This window comes from Heteronotia binoei, chromosome 4, assembly GCF_032191835.1.
Source record: "Heteronotia binoei isolate CCM8104 ecotype False Entrance Well chromosome 4, APGP_CSIRO_Hbin_v1, whole genome shotgun sequence".
In the NCBI taxonomy this organism is placed as follows: Eukaryota; Metazoa; Chordata; class Lepidosauria; order Squamata; family Gekkonidae; genus Heteronotia; species Heteronotia binoei.
The window spans coordinates 137,210,117-137,229,437 of record NC_083226.1 but is presented as its reverse complement, the minus strand read 5'-3'; the positions used below and the strand labels follow the sequence as shown (position 1 = coordinate 137,229,437).

The following is a 19,321-nucleotide window of genomic DNA, read 5'->3' as shown; positions in this document are numbered from 1 at the left end:
GAAAAACAGTAATCAAATTATGCTTACAACCAAGGATCAAGAACTCATAATTAAGAATTCCTTTAGGATTGTTGTGGTCAGCATGAATTAAAGAAAGTAAGCAATGAAGTAGTGAAAGATAAACAGCTAAGCAGAAAATGTAAAATCTCAATTCAACCATCTTCTTGGGGTTTTTCATGATTTTTAAAAACTCCCTCTCCCAATCTGATCAAATGAAATGAGCACATAGACAAGATTGACTGAGTTTATTAATGCTATCAAGAAAGCCTTCTGCATGGTCAGCTTCACACTACAAGAAGAAATGTACACAGAGTTTTATAAAATTATGCATGAGGTGGAGAAAGTGGATACAGGGAGTTTTTTCTCTCTGTCCAATAATACTAGAACGTAGGGACTTCCAGTGAAATTGATGTACAGGACAACCAAAGGAAATGCTTCTTTACTCAACATGTAATTGAATTGTGGAATTCGTCACAAGCACTGATGACTTTAAAAGACAGTTAGATAGACTACTTGTCCATGAATGGCTACTAGTCATGGTGAGTTAAGGAAACCTCCACATTCAGTACTAAGAGGCAACATTAGGGAAAGTCTTAGCATCTATGACCTGTTTGTTGATCTTCCAGAGCAACCAGTTAGCCACTGTGTGAAATGGGGTGTTGGACTAGCTGCACCACCAGTCTAATCCAGCAGGGCTCTTCTTTATGTTCTAAGCAGTTTGGCATGTGGACAATTTCCAGGCAATAGGAACTGTCACACAGAATGCCTCTATGGGACTGCCTTTCAGAACAAAAGCAGAAGTGGTTCTTCATTTTCCACTGAGGCCATATAAAGAAAAATCATTTTCTAACCTGAATGAAACTGGTCTCCTGAGAACTTCCCATCATGATGAATCTTGTAGCTCTGATATTACATGACAAGGGAAAAAGGAAAACAAACATATAATCCTTTGACTCTGCTAAAATTGAACTGCCCAACACTCATATATCTACAAAATGCCTACTATGTGTGTGTATATAAATCTCCTATGTCTTCATTTGCACATATTAACAATTTAACTATCTGTAAAATCAAGAGATAGTTATTTTGCCGTTTCGCTGAATTGTCTGTAATTGTAATAGCTGCATAACTTTCAGCTACTTTGGATATCCATCTTTACAGTTTCAGTTACAAACAAAAGTGACACTCTTTAACTAAGTACCAAATAATCTTGCTTGATCAACAAAATGTGTATCTCTCCTGACATTTGGATTTAGAAGTTTTGAACACACACACACCTATCTGTCTGCCTGTCTGTCCACCCCCCACACACTGTTGATACAAAACAAAATAGTTAATTAAATTGGCAGGTTATATGCTGTAAAGTGAAAATTGTACCTGTTTGTTGCTTTCATTGGTGCAACATAACTTCTTGATAGATACAAAATGTCTGATTTTCCTAGCAATATAAAAGAATCCATGGTTACTTATAAACATAATGAGAATAGAAATGGTGATTAGTTGTTAGCCACTTGTTTTAAAAAATGACTTGATCATTTTTCTTTTTAATTCTGGCATGATAGTGACTTCCTTCCATTAAATGAGGACTCTTCCCCCGAAGGAAAAAGGTCTTTTTGATCCTCATTTAGCAGAAGGAAGTCACGAATCCATCCCAATATTATACTGTTCATCTTCTTCTCAATAACAGTCACATTTTAGATAGGTTTCCTTACCTATGTAAATATTTCAAGAATCTAAGACCCTCTCCCTTCTCACCTTCAACCAATCAGACAGCATAGTGGTTAATTCAAATAGATTCCCCTTCTCCAAGGCTGAGAAAAAAACTGCTTGTTTTTATTTTCGAACATGCCAGAATTTGCCTGTAAACTACCCTGAGGACATTCACTCTCTGCTCTTCTAGTGTACTCTGTGGTGTCTTGCAACAGTCAGTCCTGCTTGGGAAATTCCTGTGTGCATTTCTGCTAGTTTCACCTGAGCGTAGCTGCAGCAGTCTTCCCATTCCCAGGTCATGCTTCCATCTCTTTGCAGCTCTTCTGCTTTTACATTTTGAATTAATGGTTTTCCAGATGTTTGGGACTCTTGTCTGAGGGTCTGGATCTCTGGAACCTGCTTGGATAGGTGCAACCCCTGCTTCACCATCTTCTACTATCTCTTTGGCCGCTTGTCTCTCCTTCTTCAGTGAAGCAAAGCATGTGTGAGTGTCTGGAATGGTTGTGTTTTAATATGAGCATTCTAGCACAAAGTATTCTTACTGTGCCCAACAATGCAGTCCCAAATATTTAAGAGACACTTCAGTTTCTTAAGAGGCGGGGGGGAATCATAGAAGGGACCTCTAGGGTCATCTAGTCCAACACCCTGCACAATGCAGGACACTCACAAATACCTCCCCCTAAATTCACAGGATCTTCATTGCTGCCAGATGGCCATCTAGTCTCTGTTTAAAAACTTCCAAGGAAGGAGAGCCCAAGGAAGCCTGTTCCACTGAGGAACCGCTCTAATGGTCAGGAAGTTCTTCCTAATGTTGAGCTGGAAACCCTTTTGATTTAATTTTAACCCATTGGTTCTGGTCCTACCTTCTGGGGCCACAGAAAACAATTCCACACCATCCTCTATCTGACAGTCCTTCAAGTATTTGAAGATGGTGATATAACATCTCTCAGCCGCTTCCTCTCCAGGCTAAACATCTCCAGCTCCTTCAACCTTTCTTCACAGGACTTGGTCTCCAGACCCCTCACCATCTTCATCACCCTCCTCTGGACCTGTTCCAGCTTGTCTATATCCTTCTTAAAATGTGGTGCCCAAAACTAAACACAATACTCCGGGTGTGGTCTTACCGGAGCAGAATAAAGCGATACCATCACTTCACATAATCTGGACACTATACTTCTGTTGATACAGTCCAAAATTGCATTTGCCTTTTTAGCCACTGCATCACACTGTTGACTCATTTTCAGCTTATGATCCACTAAGACCCCTAGATCCTTTTTGCACATACTACTGCTAAGAGAAGTCTCCCCCATCCAATTACCATGTATGGGATTTTTCCTACCTAAATGCAGAATTTTACATTTATCCCTGTTAAAATTCATTTTATTGGTTTTAGCCCAGTTTTCCAGCCTGTCAAGGTCATCCTGTATCCTGTTTCTGTCTTCTACTGTATTTGCAACCCCTCTAAATTTAGTATTATCGGCAAATTTAATAAGCATTCCCTCTATTCCTTCATCCAAATCATTCATAAAGATGTTGAACTAAACAGGTCCCTTGAGGCACTCTACTTGTCACTCCTTTCCAAGAGGATGAGGAACCATTCACAAGCACTCTTTGGGTGTGATCTGTCAACCAGTTACAGATCCACCTAACGGTAACAGGATCCAAACAACATTTTCACGGCAGACTTTTTACGGGGTGGTTTGCCATTGCCTTCCCCAGTCATCTACACTTTCCCCCCAGCAAGCTGGGTATTCATTTTACTGACCTTGAAAGGATGGAATGCTGAGTCAACCTTGAGCCGGCTACCTGAAAATCCAGCTTCCGCCGGGGATCAGATGGACCACTGCTCTAATCCAGCAAGACTCTTCTTGTGTTTTAATTCCACATTAATAACATAGTGGTGTTTGTGTGTGTATTTAGTAACAGAGTAGTGTATGCTCACATATTTAAAGTTGATTAGTTAAGTAGATAAACACATACATGCACCTCAGAGTTTGTCTAACAGAGAAAACAAAACACAATTCATTTTTTAGTTAATACACTTACCCTCCTTGGCCAGTTACAGGCGTTATCTTCACATGCTGTTGAATACTGTCTCCTGATTTCCTCCGTGCATAATAAACTCCTTGCCATTCCTATATAAGAAAGTAAAATCAATACACAAGGCAGTTTACAATCCTATTTTTATAAACAAACAAAACAAAGTGGATAGGCTCAGTCCTAAGTGCTAACCAGTTTGTGAGCCTTTTAAAGATCCCTAACATTAAAAAAGAATGGAAAATGACAAGATTACTATATCATATTCTGCCATAAAATTTCTAGCAAAAAGCTAGAATGGGTGAATTTGTGCTATCTCAGGGAATTTTATCCCACATATCACATCTGTGCTCAAGCTTATCACTTATCCATCCTTTCATTTAGAAAACATTTACTATAAGGGAAGTTATATGGTCTACCCTTCAAAATAGGCATTTTAAATGAAATCTTATGGGGGGGGGAAAGGGTTTGGAAGAGATTAGATAAAGAAGAAGTCACAATTTCCCCTAATAAATGCATTATGAACCTCCACTGGCTGATTAAGTCTACACCATCACATTATCACTGCCAATGATAAAATGGGTTAGAACCAGGAGTGGTCCACCCATATCCGGTAGAACGAGGATACCTACCTGGCAAGTAGAATTCAATTTCCAAATTCCATGTAAAAAAGCCAGGTTCTGTTTTAACCTCAGCCTTGTACATTTTCAAAATATAACTATTCAAGCATAACTATTCAAGTTTAGCTTGCACAACATGTTGTATTATGTTAGTTGGTCTCAATTAATGGCTTATGTTTTGGATTTGACTATGGACCAATGTGGCTTTCTAATATAACCACTGGCATTGCAAAGAAAATAATGGATAATTTCTTCCATCTTCCTGACAAACAGGGCTTTTTTTCTAGCAGGAGCTCCTCTGCATATTAGGCCACACCCCTGATGTAGCTAATCCTCCTTGAGCTTACAGTACATCCTGTACTTAGAGCCCCCTAAGCTCTTGGAGGATTGGCTACATCAGGGGGGCGTGGCCTGATATGCAGAGGAGCTCCTGCTAGAAAAAGAGCCCTGATGACAAAGGATCTAAGATCTAGCTATCTGTATCTGCCAACACTTTGACAGAGCAACAGCTAAGATGAAGCCTTGTTCTTAATTTGTAATTTACCAAAAAAGAACTAAGGAGAAACATTTTGAACTTCAAAACAAAACACAGCTCAATAGTTTAAGGATGCAGATGGAATTTAGTCACATACTTTTCCTCTTTTGATACATGTGTTGATTGTGTCCAGTAGATCTGTACGGTTTTTGTCACTTTTTGGAAGTTCAGTAAGCTCTTTTCCTATTAGCTCTCCCTTTTGATAGCCCATCATTCGCTCAAAAGCTGGATTAACATACTGTGAAACAAAAAATTAATTTCAACAAACAAGTAAAGCTCACAGCTTAAAAGTGCGTCCAAAAAGCATGTAATATCTTCAATATTCACTACACGTACCACATGCACATTTGAGTGTAAAAATCCCTTTCCAATAGCTAATCAAAGAGCGAGGTTAAGACATAAAAACCTAGAGAGGTGATAGAAATATGGGGCAATAGATAAAAATCATGCTTTTTTCATACCTGAATTACATGATCATCACTAGTTATTTCTATAGCTTCATGACAGTGGTCTAGAGCTGTAAACACTGAATTACAAGCCCTGCAAGTAACAAATGATTATATTCTGTTAATATTGGTAAATATACAGGACAGAATTACATTAGTGCATGGACCATATAGAGGAAAAAAATGGAACCAGAACTTTCTTCTGTTAAAAAGTCTTTCTGTTTAGAAGACTTTGGTTTAATGCACATCCCTTAATGCATGTAGTCCAACAGAGAAAAAGCATCAAAGTTGGCAAGTAGGGTTGACAACCTCCAGGTAGGACCTTGCAGATTTTCCAGAATTACAACTGATCTCAAATTGGCAGAGATTAATTTCCCTGGAGAAAAAGGCTGAGTTGGAGGGTGGACTCAATGGCATTATACCCATCTGAGGTTCCTCCCCTCCCCTAACCCTTCCTCCAAAGCCTCCATCCCTAAAGCTCAAGGAATTTCCCAACCTGGAATTGGCAACCCTAAGACAGAAAAGAGGGGGTTATGTGGTGTTTTACTGTATTTTGTACTTTTATAATTGGAACTATAAACTGTCTTGAACTGTGGGAAACATGGGAGATGATTATGATAGACAGACAGACAAAATGGGCATGGGAACTGGAGAGAAGAGATGAGGGAGAGGGAAGGGAAAGACAGTTGAGTCCTAAATCTCCGCCCCTCCCAGACCATAATGCCAGAGTGGTGGCTAATTATTTACCTATACCTGTACCCTCCAAATCCTCAAAACAGATTTTTATGTGCAATGACAGTTCTGCCATAGGGTTGCCAGCTCAGGGTTGGAGATCTTGGGGGTGGAGCCTGAGAGTCCATATTCCAAAGTGGACATTTTCTCCAGGTGGGCTGATCTTTGTTGCCTGGAGATCAGTTGTAATCCCAGGAGAACTCCAGCTACCACCTGGAGGTTAGGCAACAAAGAGAACCACAGACGGAACAACGTTATGTATTATTTTATTTTAATTAATTTATTTATTTATTTATTTTATTGGATTTATATCCCACCCTCCCCACCAAAGCAAGCTCAGGGTGGCTCACAACAGTAAAAACATTTACAGGTTAAACATTAACTAATTAAAATCTTACAATAAAACAATTAAAACATTTTAAAAACAGTTTGGTGCTAATAATAATAATAATACATTCCAGTAATTTCAGTCTTCTTGAGTACCCTCATATGTGGCTATCCTTTAAAAGCAAGTTGAAATAAAGCTCTCTTGCAAGCCTTGCGGAATTGAGCAAGGCTCTTGCTTCTTCTGGCAGTTGGTTCCACCAATTGGGGGCCACTATAGAGAAGGTGCTCACCCGAGTGATCTTCAGTCTTGCTTCCCTTGGCCCAGGGATCAATAATAGGTTCCGTGTCCCTGATCTAAGTACCCTCGGGGGAACATATGGGAAGAGACATTTCCTAAGGTAGACAGGTCCTTGGCCATAGAGGGTTTTAAAGGTAATAACCAGCACCTTGTAGCGAATCTGGTACACTATCGGCAGCCAGTGCAGTTCCCGCAGCCTAGGCTGTATGTGTTCCCGCATGGGGAGCCCTGATAACAGCCTAGCCGCTGCATTCTGCACCAGCTGCAGTCTCCGGATTTGAGACAAGGGCAGCCCCATGTAGAGGGCGTTACAGTAGTCCAATCTCAAGGTGACCATAGCATGGATCACAGTTGCCAGGTCGCCACGGTCACGGAAAGGGACCAACTGCCTTGCCCGCCTAAGGTGGAAAAAGGCGGATTTGGCAGTGGCTGCTATCTGGGCCTCTATTGTCAATGAAGGTTCCAGTAGCACCCCCAAGCTTCTGACCTTGGGTACCACTACAATTGGCACACCATTAAAAGCTGGTAGGGGGATTTCCCTTCCCAGGCCGCCGCAGCTCAAAGACAGGACCTCTGTCTTTGTTGGATTCTGTTTCAGTTGACTCAGCTTAAGCCACCCTGCCACGGCCTTCAGCACCAAGTCCAGATTTTCTGTGGTACAGTTAGACCGGCAGTTCATCAGTAGATAGAGCTGGGTGTCATCAGTGTACTGATGGCAACCCAACCCATACCTCCTGGCAATCTGGGCAAGGGGCACATATAGATGTTAAACAGCATCGGGGAGAGTACCGCCCCCTGAGGCACACTACAGTTAAGTGGGTGTGTCTGGGATGTCTGTCCCCAATCGCCACCCTTTGTCCCTAACCGTGGAGAAAAGAGGAGAGCCATTGTAAGGCCAACCCCTGAATCCCTGCATCAGCAAGGCGGTGAATAAACAACTGATGGTCGACCATGTCGAACGCAGCCGACAGATCCAACAAGATCAGTATCGTTGAGCTGCCTTGGTCCAGATGCCGCTGGAGATCATCCACCAGGGTGACCAGTACTGTCTCCACCCCATGACCTATAATAATAATAAGTTTTTATTATAATAAGCAAAAGCCGGACTGATGGGGGTCCAGGATGGAAGCATCCTCCAGAAAACTCTGCAACTGTGAAACTGCAACGATGAAACTGATGATTACATGAACATTTTTTCATATATTTTCACGTACCGTAATTTGAATTGTGATCGTACCTCACCATATTCTATTTGAATCAGTTCATTGTAACATACAATGATGCTGTTATTCTCAAAAAATACCTGGGGGGCAGGAAGAAAGAGAAACAGGAGAAGATTATAATTGCTTTAATCATTTATAGATACTATATAAATTTCCACTTAGGACCAAACAAAATTTTTTGTGGGGGGGTTCTGTGAAGTGACTCACATAACAGTCAGATGGATGAATCTCCCTTATACTAAGTCATACCACTGACTCATGTAGCCCAGCATTCCTTGTTGCAGATGACTTTTCTATCCCCTATTGCCTGAGATCCTTATGCCAAAGAGTAAAGCTGGTGCTATAGCCATGGCCCTTCCTGCCACAGGACATTGTTCTCACAAGCACTTTGCAAGCAAATAACAAATGCCAAGACCTAGTCTACAAAAATATGGCTTTTTTTGTGAAATGTTCAAAACCTTTTTAATAAGAATTTCAAAGTGGGGATGCTAATCACACAGTTTGACTGACAAGTGCTTTCATGAAAATCACACATTACATTTGCAGAAGTGAGAAACGGAGGGCCAAACTAATCATGGTGGCAGGCAGAAGCAGACTTCATGTATTAAGCACAACTGGGGAGGGGTGTCCAATTTAAAGAGTAAAACAGGCATGTAGTGGGAAAGTGTGCTGAACCCTCCCTCTGACTCTGATTACCTTCCTGCTGTCAGTCCCCAGAAGGGATTTTCCCCACTGCTGAGTTCTGATACCAAAAGTGAGCCTGAATGGATAAAATCACTGCAGGGAACAATTTGAGGGGAGATAAGTAATCAAAGGTTCAGCACCCCCACCTATGTACCCATTTTGCTCTTTAAATTAGAACCTCTACTCCCTGCTTTATTGGAGAAGGCAATTTAAAGAGAAAATGTCTGCTGCCATGAAGTCTGGTCCTCAGAAAACCAAGTATTCTGGAGGGAAATTGTTTTTACTGTAATGCCTTATGAAATATGATTTTTAATGCCTGGCATTTGTTTAGTAGAATATTCATAATATGTTTCTGGACTTCCAAGTTTACTATTTTGAGGGCCAAACTAGACAATACATTTTGCCACGAGTAGGACCAGGTTCCTGACTGCACTGAATACTGCACATACAGTCTCCCCAAAAGGCTTCTCAGTTATGAAAATACAAGTTTTATGTGTTGAAAACTGCAATGCACAAAAGAACTAAGACTCTTCAATGTAACAAAATCTTCAGGCTTAAAATCAGTCACTCATAATTTATTCAAATTTGTGAGACATAAACTATTACCCTCCATCCTATACCAGGCCTACAGCTACTGAAGGCTTGAAAGGCCACTGAAAAAATGCTCTGGAAAACTGCACCCCCAAATATTACGAGAAATATAATCTAGTAGCCCCGAACAGTTATGGCTCCAGTGTATCCACTGGAACTCACTCAGTATCCATTGATGACTACAGATATTTGAGACTGAAACTCCTAGATGGAGTTATATATTTATTGAGAGATAAAGCTAACTGAAGATCTGGAGCGGAGGGACCTTTTTCAGATCTATACACAGACTTTGATGTCATCAAATGATACATTCTGATTTTACTTGCCCTATAAAAGAACAAACAGATCAAGGGTTAGCAATCCTTTGAAAAAATTTCAAAGGATTGTGCTGAAGGAAATGCAGAATGCCTAACAGCCTCCTCCTTTCTTCTTGCAAAATGTAAGGATATCACTGTCATAATTCTAGCTTCAGAATTTTTTAAAAATCCTGACAGATATTTTTAAAATATATATTGTCTATTGGTGCTCTACTATGCTCCTTAAAAGACATGGCAGTGACCTTTCAAGCCAAGGGGTGCTTATCTGGTGTTGAACATGTATTCCATAATGGGAAATGTTTTGTCCTCACTTAGCAAAAGTTACAGGTGGCCATGGGAGGTGGGGGAAAGATGCTCTTGCTTCAGTTGAACTTGATGTACTTGATTGATGTGAACTCAAAAACCTGCACTAGCCAAAGCACTCACATTACATAAAATCTCCCCCTCTGCTTTCTCACCTAAAGGATGTTAAATATAAACAGTCTGAGAGACCTCTTGCTTGATAATGCTCAAATAGTAGGTCTTGTTTCCTTTTCCCTAGAGATGGGGGGAGGGATGTTGGGTTTCTCTCACTCTTTCACAGCCTTCCTACAATAAAGGGGTAAGAAGAAGGAAGGCTGCAGTTCTTTTCTCCAGGAGGCAGAAGCTTGAAAAAGAACTCTTGCTGATTTCCAGATTCCAGCTGGGGATAAATTTCCCATAAATTCAGATATAAACAGCCGCAGTTTACAGACAGTGCTGTAAGAACTTCTGTAGCCTATGTCAATGCTACAAACGATCCATGCACCATGTTGTATGAAAGAGCTCAAATTAAAAATTAAAATTGAGAGTCATGGAGTAAAAGGACAGGTCCTCTTGTGGATCAAAAACTGGCTGAGTAATAGGAAGCAGAGAGTGAGTATAAATGGGCAGTCTTCGCAGTGTAGGACGGTAAGCAGCGGGGTGCCGCAGGGCTCGGTACTGGGTCCCATGCTCTTTAACTTGTTCATAAATGATTTAGAGTTGGGAGTGAGCAGTGAAGTGGCCAAGTTTGCGGATGACACTAAATTGTTCAGGGTGGTGAGAACCAGAGAGGATTGTGAGGAACTCCAAAGGGATCTGTTGAGGCTGGGTGAGTGGGCGTCAACGTGGCAGATGCGGTTCAATGTGGCCAAGTGCAAAGTAATGCACATTGGGGCCAAGAATCCCAGCTACAAATACAAGTTGATGGGGTGTGAACTGGCAGAGACTGACCAAGAGAGAGATCTTGGGGTCGTGGTAGATAACTCACTGAAAATGTCAAGACAGTGTGCGTTTGCAATAAAAAAGGCCAACGCCATGCTGGGAATTATTAGGAAGGGAATTGAAAACAAATCAGCCAGTATCATAATGCCCCTGTATAAATCGATGGTGCGGTCTCATTTGGAGTACTGTGTGCAGTTCTGGTCGCCGCACCTCAAAAAGGATATTATAGCATTCGAGAAAGTCCAGAGAAGGGCCACTAGAATGATTAAAGGGCTGGAGCACTTTCCCTATGAAGAAAGGTTGAAACGCTTGGGACTCTTTAGCTTGGAGAAACGTCGACTGCGGGGTGACATGATAGAGGTTTACAAGATAATGCATGGGATGGAGAAAGTAGAGAAAGAAGTACTTTTCTCCCTTTCTCACAATACAAGAACTCGTGGGCATTCGATGAAATTGCTGAGCAGACAGGTTAAAACAGATAAAAGGAAGTACTTCTTCACCCAAAGGGTGATTAACATGTGGAATTCACTGCCACAGGAGGTGGTGGCGGCCACAAGTATAGCCACCTTCAAGAAGGGTTTAGATAAAAATATGGAGCACAGGTCCATCAGTGGCTATTAGCCACAGTGTATGTGTGTATATAACATTTTTTGCCACTGTGTGACACAGAGTGTTGGACTTGATGGGCCGTTGGCCTGATCCAACATGGCTTCTCTTATGTTCTTATGTTCTTAAAAGATATGCCAGAATGGTAAGTATTTGTTTTTTATTTGTATTTGATTTACACACCCACCCTTTAATAATAAGGGAATATGAGAGTAACTAATTTGGTTCAAACCCTTCAGAGGCATACAAATTCCTCTAATCCTCTAACCAGGGGTTGTTTTGTAGAAAAATAAGTGGCGGGACTCATTAGCATATGCCACCCCCACCCACCAGCCAAAAGCAATGCGATGCAAGAAAGGAGAGGCATGAGCTAGCGAGATCCAGCTAGTCCAAGCAGGCCTTACTCACCTAGGGCTCTCCTGGGTCACCTCCCTCAAGTCAAAAGGCCAGCAAGCCACCCGGCACCCAAAATCACATAAGAAGTGGAGAAAGGGTGGTGCGGGCTTCTCCAGGGGTTAATGAGGGCTGCTGGGTGGTGTGGTAAAACTCCTGGTGGCTGGCTGGCTGCCTTTTCTCCTAATCCAGGGACAGTTATGCAGGTGCACCTACTATTCAATGTACAAAGTAGGTGGGGAGGAAGAGGGGGAACAGTCAGAAAGGGTCAGGAGCTGTGCTCCTGTGAGCTCCTGCTGAATCTGAGGCCTGCCTCTAACCTTCAGAAAGGGCAGATGGTGCTCTGTGCTATTGCTTTCCCAGTACAGAGACTAGCAGAGGATCCCAGTTTAGATATGCAAACATAGTTTGTGCTTTTCATAAGAACAAGCCCCCTTTTCTGACCAGTGGGGCCCTTGGATGACCATGGGGTAAAAGGATTACTGAAGGAGGATAGGGAAATGGCTGAGAAGCTGAATGAATTTTTTACCTCCGTTTTCACTGTGGAAGATGAGAACTTTTTGCCCGCCCCAGAACCACTAATTTTGGAAGGGGTGTTGAAAGACCTGAGTCAGATTGAGGTGACAAAAGAGGTCCTACAACTGATAGACAAATTAAAAACTAATAAGTCACCGGGTCCAGATGGCATACATCCGAGAGTTCTGAAAGAACTCAAAGTTGAACTTGTGGATCTTTTAACAAAAATATGTAATCTTTCATTGAAATCTGCCTCTGTTCCTGAGGACTGGAAGGTAGCAAATGTCACCCCCGTCTTTAAAAAGGGTTCCAGAGGAGATCAGGAAAATTACAGGCCAGTCAGTCTGACTTCAATACCGGGAAAGTTGGTAGAAACCATTATCAAGGACAGAATGAGTAGGCACATTGATGAACACGGGTTATTGAGGAAGACTCAGCATGGGTTCTGCAAGGGAAGATCTTGCCTCACTAACCTGTTACATTTCTTTGAGGGGGTGAACAAACATGTGGACAAAGGAGACCCGATAGATGTTGTTTACCTTGATTTCCAGAAAGCTTTTGATAAAGTTCCTCATCAAAGGCTCCTTAGAAAGCTTGAGAGTCATGGAGTAAAAGGACAGGTCCTCTTGTGGATCAAAAACTGGCTGAGTAATAGGAAGCAGAGAGTGAGTATAAATGGGCAGTCTTCACAGTGGAGGACGGTAAGCAGTGGGGTGCCGCAGGGCTCGGTACTGGGTCCCATGCTCTTTAACTTGTTCATAAATGATTTAGAGTTGGGAGTGAGCAGTGAAGTGGCCAAGTTTGCGGATGACACTAAATTGTTCAGGGTGGTGAGAACCAGAGAGGATTGTGAGGAACTCCAAAGGGATCTGTTGAGGCTGGGTGAGTGGGCGTCAACGTGGCAGATGCGGTTCAATGTGGCCAAGTGCAAAGTAATGCACAAGAATCCCAGCTACAAGTACAAGTTGATGGGGTGTGAACTGGCAGAAACTGACCAAGAGAGAGATCTTGGGGTCATGGTAGATAACTCACTGAAAATGTCAAGACAGTGTGTGTTTGCAATAAAAAAGGCCAATGCCATGCTGGGAATTATTAGGAAGGGAATTGAAAACAAATCAGCCAGTATCATAATGCCCCTGTATAAATCGATGGTGCGGTCTCATTTGGAGTACTGTGTGCAGTTCTGGTCACCGCACCTCAAAAAGGATATTATAGCATTGGAGGAAGTCCAGAAAAGGGCAACTAGAATGATTAAAGGGCTGGAACACTTTCCCTATGAAGAAAGGTTGAAACGCTTGGGACTCTTTAGCTTGGAGAAACGTCGACTGTGGGGTGACATGATAGAGGTTTACAAGATAATGCATGGTATGGAGAAAGCAGAGAAAGAAGTACTTTTCTCCCTTTCTCACAATACAAGAACTCGTGGGCATTCGATGAAATTGCTGAGCAGACAGGTTAAAACGGATAAAAGGAAGTACTTCTTCACCCAAAGGGTGATTAACATGTGGAATTCACTGCCACAGTGGGTGGTGGCGGCCACAAGCATAGCCAGCTTCAAGAGGGGTTTAGATAAAAATATGGAGCAGAGGTCCATCAGTGGCTATTAGCCACAGCGTGTGTGTATATATAAAAAATTTTGCCACTGTGTGACACAGAGTGTTGGATTCGATGGGCCATTGGCCTGATCTAACATGGCTTCTCTTATGTTCTTACGTTCAGTTCATATGAACACCTTCCTCACTGTCCCAGTTCATAAAGTCAGGACTTTAAAATGTCACTCACAGAAAGAGCTCATTCAGAAAAACACACACTACATAAGGAGCCTATCACGGTCAGAACAGACAAAGCGGCTGAGAACAGACGGGCATTTTGAGGCAGCTAGGAGGTGTCCCAAATCGGACCGGCGCAAAAAGAGCCATTAGGGAGCCTCCACACGCTCAGCCACATGCCGCCTGCCTCCAGTCTGTCAGGCAGTTTGGCGCCTCCACACGGGAACGTGACCCCGAAGCCGGATCCTCTTTGTCCCCCCTCGGGGGGGGGGAAGTGCTGATGCGCACGAGTGCTCCGGCGCTCTCATTGGGTTCTTTAAAAAAACCACCTGGAAACAGCTTCAGGCGGCTTTGCAGTTCCACATCGCCAAGCCACCTCACTTGCTCCCCTCCCCTTCCAGATGGCGTGGAGGTGACTACTGGCCGGCTCAAATATTTGCAACCACTTTCGAGCAGGGTCGAGCCGCCAGAAGGACGGGGTGAGTGCGGGCTAGGGATGTTCGGCAGATGTTTCTGTGTGGAGGGATTATTTGGGCCAACTTCAGAGGCATCTCTGAGTCGGCCAAAGTGCCATTCTGTAATCAGCCAGTATGACCCTAATTGCAAGTTATTAAGTTCTGTTGTTCTAGCAAAAGGAAAAATACACTGGCATAATGAATTCATGCTGCCATTGGGCCATCTCTGGGTCAACAGTGGTCTGTCACTGGTTTAACTCTTACACTTAAAACTGACTTGTTCACATAAACATGTGACTTGTTCACATAAACATGTGTCTTGTACATACAGGCCTTCCTGACTATCTTGCATCCATTGTGAGATGTAGTTTGGTCCTCATACTATTTCTATTGTATTGATTTTGTAATCTGCCTTGAGTCTCAATGAGAAAGGAAGCCTATAAATAAAGTAAATAAATAAAAAAAACAAAAATCCCACCCAAGCACATCAACATGCATCAAGCAGTACACACAAACATGACCACCAGGTGTCTCTCTCCTCCGCCATATAGGGGAAATGGGTAAGTACTGCCTAAACAACACTCCCTTACTTAACAGGTTATAGCAGTATATCCCTCAGAGAAGACACAAAGGAAGTATGCATTGCATAGAAGGGGATGCTCTGTTGTTCCCAAACCTACCAACCCATCCTCACATCAGCTACCTTTGTTAATGAGCACCAAGCACTCTAGTCCCTTTTGCCACTGCTAGTCAACCATACACTATGCTCATTCTGATTACCTAGAGTTTATTTCCCATATGAGAAAACCTGCAGGAAGTTAATTTTGATCCAAGTAAACAGTGTCTCACCATAGGATGCCATTTTCAAAAGAGATGCATAGGAGGCAGGACTTTTTTTGAGCAAGAATGCAGTTTCGGCTGGCTTGGTGGCAGGCAGTGTGACCTAATATGCAAATGAGTTCCTGCAGGGCTTTTTCTACAAAAACCCCTGTGTGAAACACTGGTGATACCAGGGTGTGTGGCCTAATAATGCAAATGAGTTCCTGCTGAGCTTTTTCTACCAAAAAAGCCCTGGTAGGAGCTAAAATGAACAGCGTGAAACTGTAACTTGCAGTGACCGTATTATGTCGAAAGCAGTTGTGAGAAACAAGCCTTAGCTTTCCGCTCTCACTATTGAAAAGTGTCACTTGACTTGTTATTACTTACTAGAGAGAAAAGGCAGGAAGTGTTTTTACAAAAGGCAAGTTCCTTCTTCTACTTGCAGTCCTCTGTATCGGCAGCGTACATCAGATTGAACATACTGTGTTAGTTCTGTGTTAATCCTACAGTGGCTCCTGTGAGCTGGCACATGATCAGCTAGGGAAAAAGTTTCTGTTCATACAGAATGCAAGGCATCTGGACACACCAGAAGAATCCTTAAAATAAATGCCATACAGATACACTTGTAATTAAAGTGCGGCCAGCAGGATGTGTCACACTTGCCATTCACAGCTACAGTTGAACTCTATATCAGGGCAAGTAAGTACTTAAATAAGGCATTCAATAGGATTCTGTTCAAACAAGTTGACTTGTGAATGTGTAAGGGAGATAAGGAGGAAAACAGAGTTGTCACTGACAAATTGGGTGGCTAATGGAACATGCAGATAAGGCTGCATTGTGACTGCCATGGGCCCTGGGCATCTCTTCTTTTGTGGGCCCCACCCCCTTCCTCCATTAACAAAAAATTAAAATTATATTTTAAAACTGCATTGGTATACAGATGAATATAATACAGACTGGATTATATTTATCTTTATGCCAACGCAGCCTAGGGTTGCCAATCTTCAGTTGGGGGCAGGGGATCCACTGATTTGAAGGGTCTCCCCCTGCTTCAGGGTTATCAAAAAGTGTGTGTGGGGGGGTTGAATGGGCACACCATTATACCCAATGGAGAACCCCCATAAGGTATAATGGAGAATTGATCTGTGGGTATCTGGAGCTCTGGTGGGGTGGTTGTTTTTTGAGGTAGAGGCACCAAATTTTCAGTATAGCATCTTGTGCCTCTCCTCAAACCCCCCCCCCCCCAAGTTTCAAAAAGACTGGACCTGGGGTCCAATTCTGTGTGCTCCAAAAGAAGGTGCCCCCATTCTCCATTATTTCAAATGAAGGGAAGGCATTTTAAATGTCAGTCTTTTTCCTAAATCCACCCTCAAAGTCCCCAGATATTTTCTGAGTCAGACTTGGCAATTCTATGAAATATGTATTAGGGTTAGGGTTGCCTGGTCTTGGTTGGAAAATACCTGGAGACTTTGGGGGCGGAACTGGGAGAGGCCAGGCTTTGGATAGGGGAAGGGTCTCAGCATGGTATAATGCTATAAAGTTCACCCTTCAAAGCAGTCATTTTCTCCAGGGGAGCTGATCTCTGCCTGCTGGAGATCAGTTGTAAAAGTGGGAGATCTACAGGCCCCACCTGGAGGCTGGCAACCCTAGTGGTTGCCAGACTCCCTGGTAGAAGGAGAATGGTAATCTTCCAAATTAAATTGTATCAAGAACTACCATTATTCCACTTTGTCACAAACAAAATTAACTCACCTATCTGAACTCTCTATTGAAAGTGAAATTGAGTCATTAAGAAACATGCCCATTGATGAAATAATCTAGGAGTAAAAATCTACCAATAAAAATGCCATAGAGTTAAAATTTAGATAATACATTTGCATTAATTTGTTGAAATGGTATTGACCAAATGCAAATTATATTTGTTTTTTTGTTTGTTTTTTTTAGTTTGTTTATGTGCTGGCTGAGATAAAGAGTCACCTAGGTCACGCGTTCTTTTGCTGACGCCCATAATGAAGAACTGGGATTCAGACCTAGGCTCAGAAGGGGAGAGAAAAAAAACTCTAAAAGCCGCAAAGCCAGACACAAGTTACTGAGATTCTTTTTAAAAAAAAAGAAAAAGAAAAGAAAAGCCTAGCCCGTAGTTCAACTTTTTTCAGCAAAGGCTTTCCTTCTGCTGAGGTATAAATCTCAAGGCTAAAATCTCCAGCAGTCAGAGACCAAATGTAACGCAGTCAAAAAGTCCGTGGGGAGTGAGGAGCAGCAGTCTCATTACTGTTTGCTCATTAAAAACCCTCACTCCTCCCCCACCATTATAAAAGGTTGCAGATAAGGTTACTATAGGAGTATAAAGGAGTATATAGGCTAAAACTGAAATAAAACCAAACAACAGTACTCCCCTTTGACGGAGCTCAGTCAGCAGGCATCTGCTCCCTCAGAGTGCATTCTGGGCCGATGACCCATCTATGTCTGCCATTTCCTCTTATGTTTGGTTTCAGCGCTTCTCAGTTCTGTTCCATCAGGATCTAACTTGTGCTGAACCATCTGATTTTCCTCTAGCTGATTTACCTGACTGGCCTCCTGTCCCTCCAGAGGAAATAAAAGAATTAATTACACAACTGAAATTAGGAAAGGCTCCTGGCCCAAATGCCATTTCCTCCGAAATCTTAAAATTAGACCCAGACTGGTGGGCTTCTCCCCTTGCATCTCTGTTTACAATTGTAAATTGAACTGGCATAATTCCCTTGGCATGGTTGAATGCAATAGTGGTCCTGCTATACAAAAAAGGTGATCACACTAACCCTGCCAATTACAGGCCGATTAGCTTACTCTCCATCATTGGCAAGCTTTACTCCAAACATCTATTAGTCAAACTCAATCTCTGGATGTTGCAGGAAAAAATTCTAGGCCCTGAACAGTTGGGCTTCTGCAAAGGGAAGACCACTTTAGACCACTGCATTACCCTATCCCATCTAGTCAACAAGTACATAATAACCAGAAATTATTTGTTGCTTTTTTAGATTTAAAAGGCGCATTTGATTTAGTTGACTGGGACCTCCTCTGGATTAAGCTAGATAAACTAAACATGGATAAAAGACTCCTTATGTTTATTAAGAGATTACACACTTCTACCACCTGCCAGATCAAATGCTCATTAGCAGGCAACCTAACATTGAAGATTGCTGCCAATAAGGGTGTCAAAAGGGGTTGCATTTTGGCTCCCTTTTTATTCAATCTCCTCCTTAATGACCTAGCTATTCAGTTGTCTGGTCCTGACTGCCATAGTCCAAAACTCGGTGCATTACATGTACCCTTGTTACTTTATGCTGACGATACGGTGCTGTTGTCCTGCTCTAGAGTCTGTTGTCCCGTTGTGTTCTGTATTTTGCTAGTAATAAGCTCCAGCTCAATTATGAGAAGTCCAAAATCCTAGTTTTCTCAAAAAAGTGGAGACTTTACAAATGGGTTATTGATGGTAAAGAGAAAGAACTAGTCAAGTATTTTAAATTCTCAGGTGTTTATTTTCAATATAATGTGACTTGGTCTACCCATTGCAAGTATGCAGTAAAGATAGCTAACATCAGTGCATCTGCCTTAGCTCTCTTTTTTTATGGCAGAGGTAACCAATTTGTGCCAGCTGCCATACAAATATTCAAAGCCAAAGTGATTTCACAACTTCTGTATGGCATCCCAATCTGAATTGGATCTTATGAAGGTGCTATCGAACGTGTCCAATCCAAATTCTTGTGTAAAATTCTGGGCATGCCAAAATGTGTCCCATATGCAATTATCTGCTTAGAAACTGGCATGTCTTTAATGGTTACTAGTGCATGGCTCATGACCTTCAAATTCTGGCTACGCTTGCACTACAACTCTGAACCAGGGAGCTATATCTCTCAAATGCTCTCTGAATTTAATTTGTAAATTGATCAGCACATATTGAGAGAAAAATAAAAGCAATGGGTTAATCCCTAGAACTATTGTCCATGCTGTCCTTCACCACCGCAGTCCAACAAATTAAA

The 19,321-nt window shown here is 42.2% G+C and overlaps 1 protein-coding gene across 2 annotated transcripts in view; it reads right to left on the bottom strand.

The window, feature by feature from the left end:
- PDE8B (phosphodiesterase 8B) overlaps positions 1-19,321 on the bottom strand; it is a 72,346-nt gene that overhangs the window by 20,081 nt on the left and 32,944 nt on the right. For both annotated transcript variants that reach the window (XM_060235844.1, XM_060235845.1), the window contains exons 6-11: positions 7,920-8,008; positions 5,364-5,442; positions 5,000-5,140; positions 3,757-3,845; positions 1,378-1,438; positions 852-903 (exon numbers count right to left, since the gene is read on the bottom strand). In XM_060235844.1, the coding sequence (XP_060091827.1) occupies positions 852-903; positions 1,378-1,438; positions 3,757-3,845; positions 5,000-5,140; positions 5,364-5,442; positions 7,920-8,008 (511 nt within the window). The remainder of the gene's footprint in view (positions 1-851; positions 904-1,377; positions 1,439-3,756; positions 3,846-4,999; positions 5,141-5,363; positions 5,443-7,919; positions 8,009-19,321) is intronic.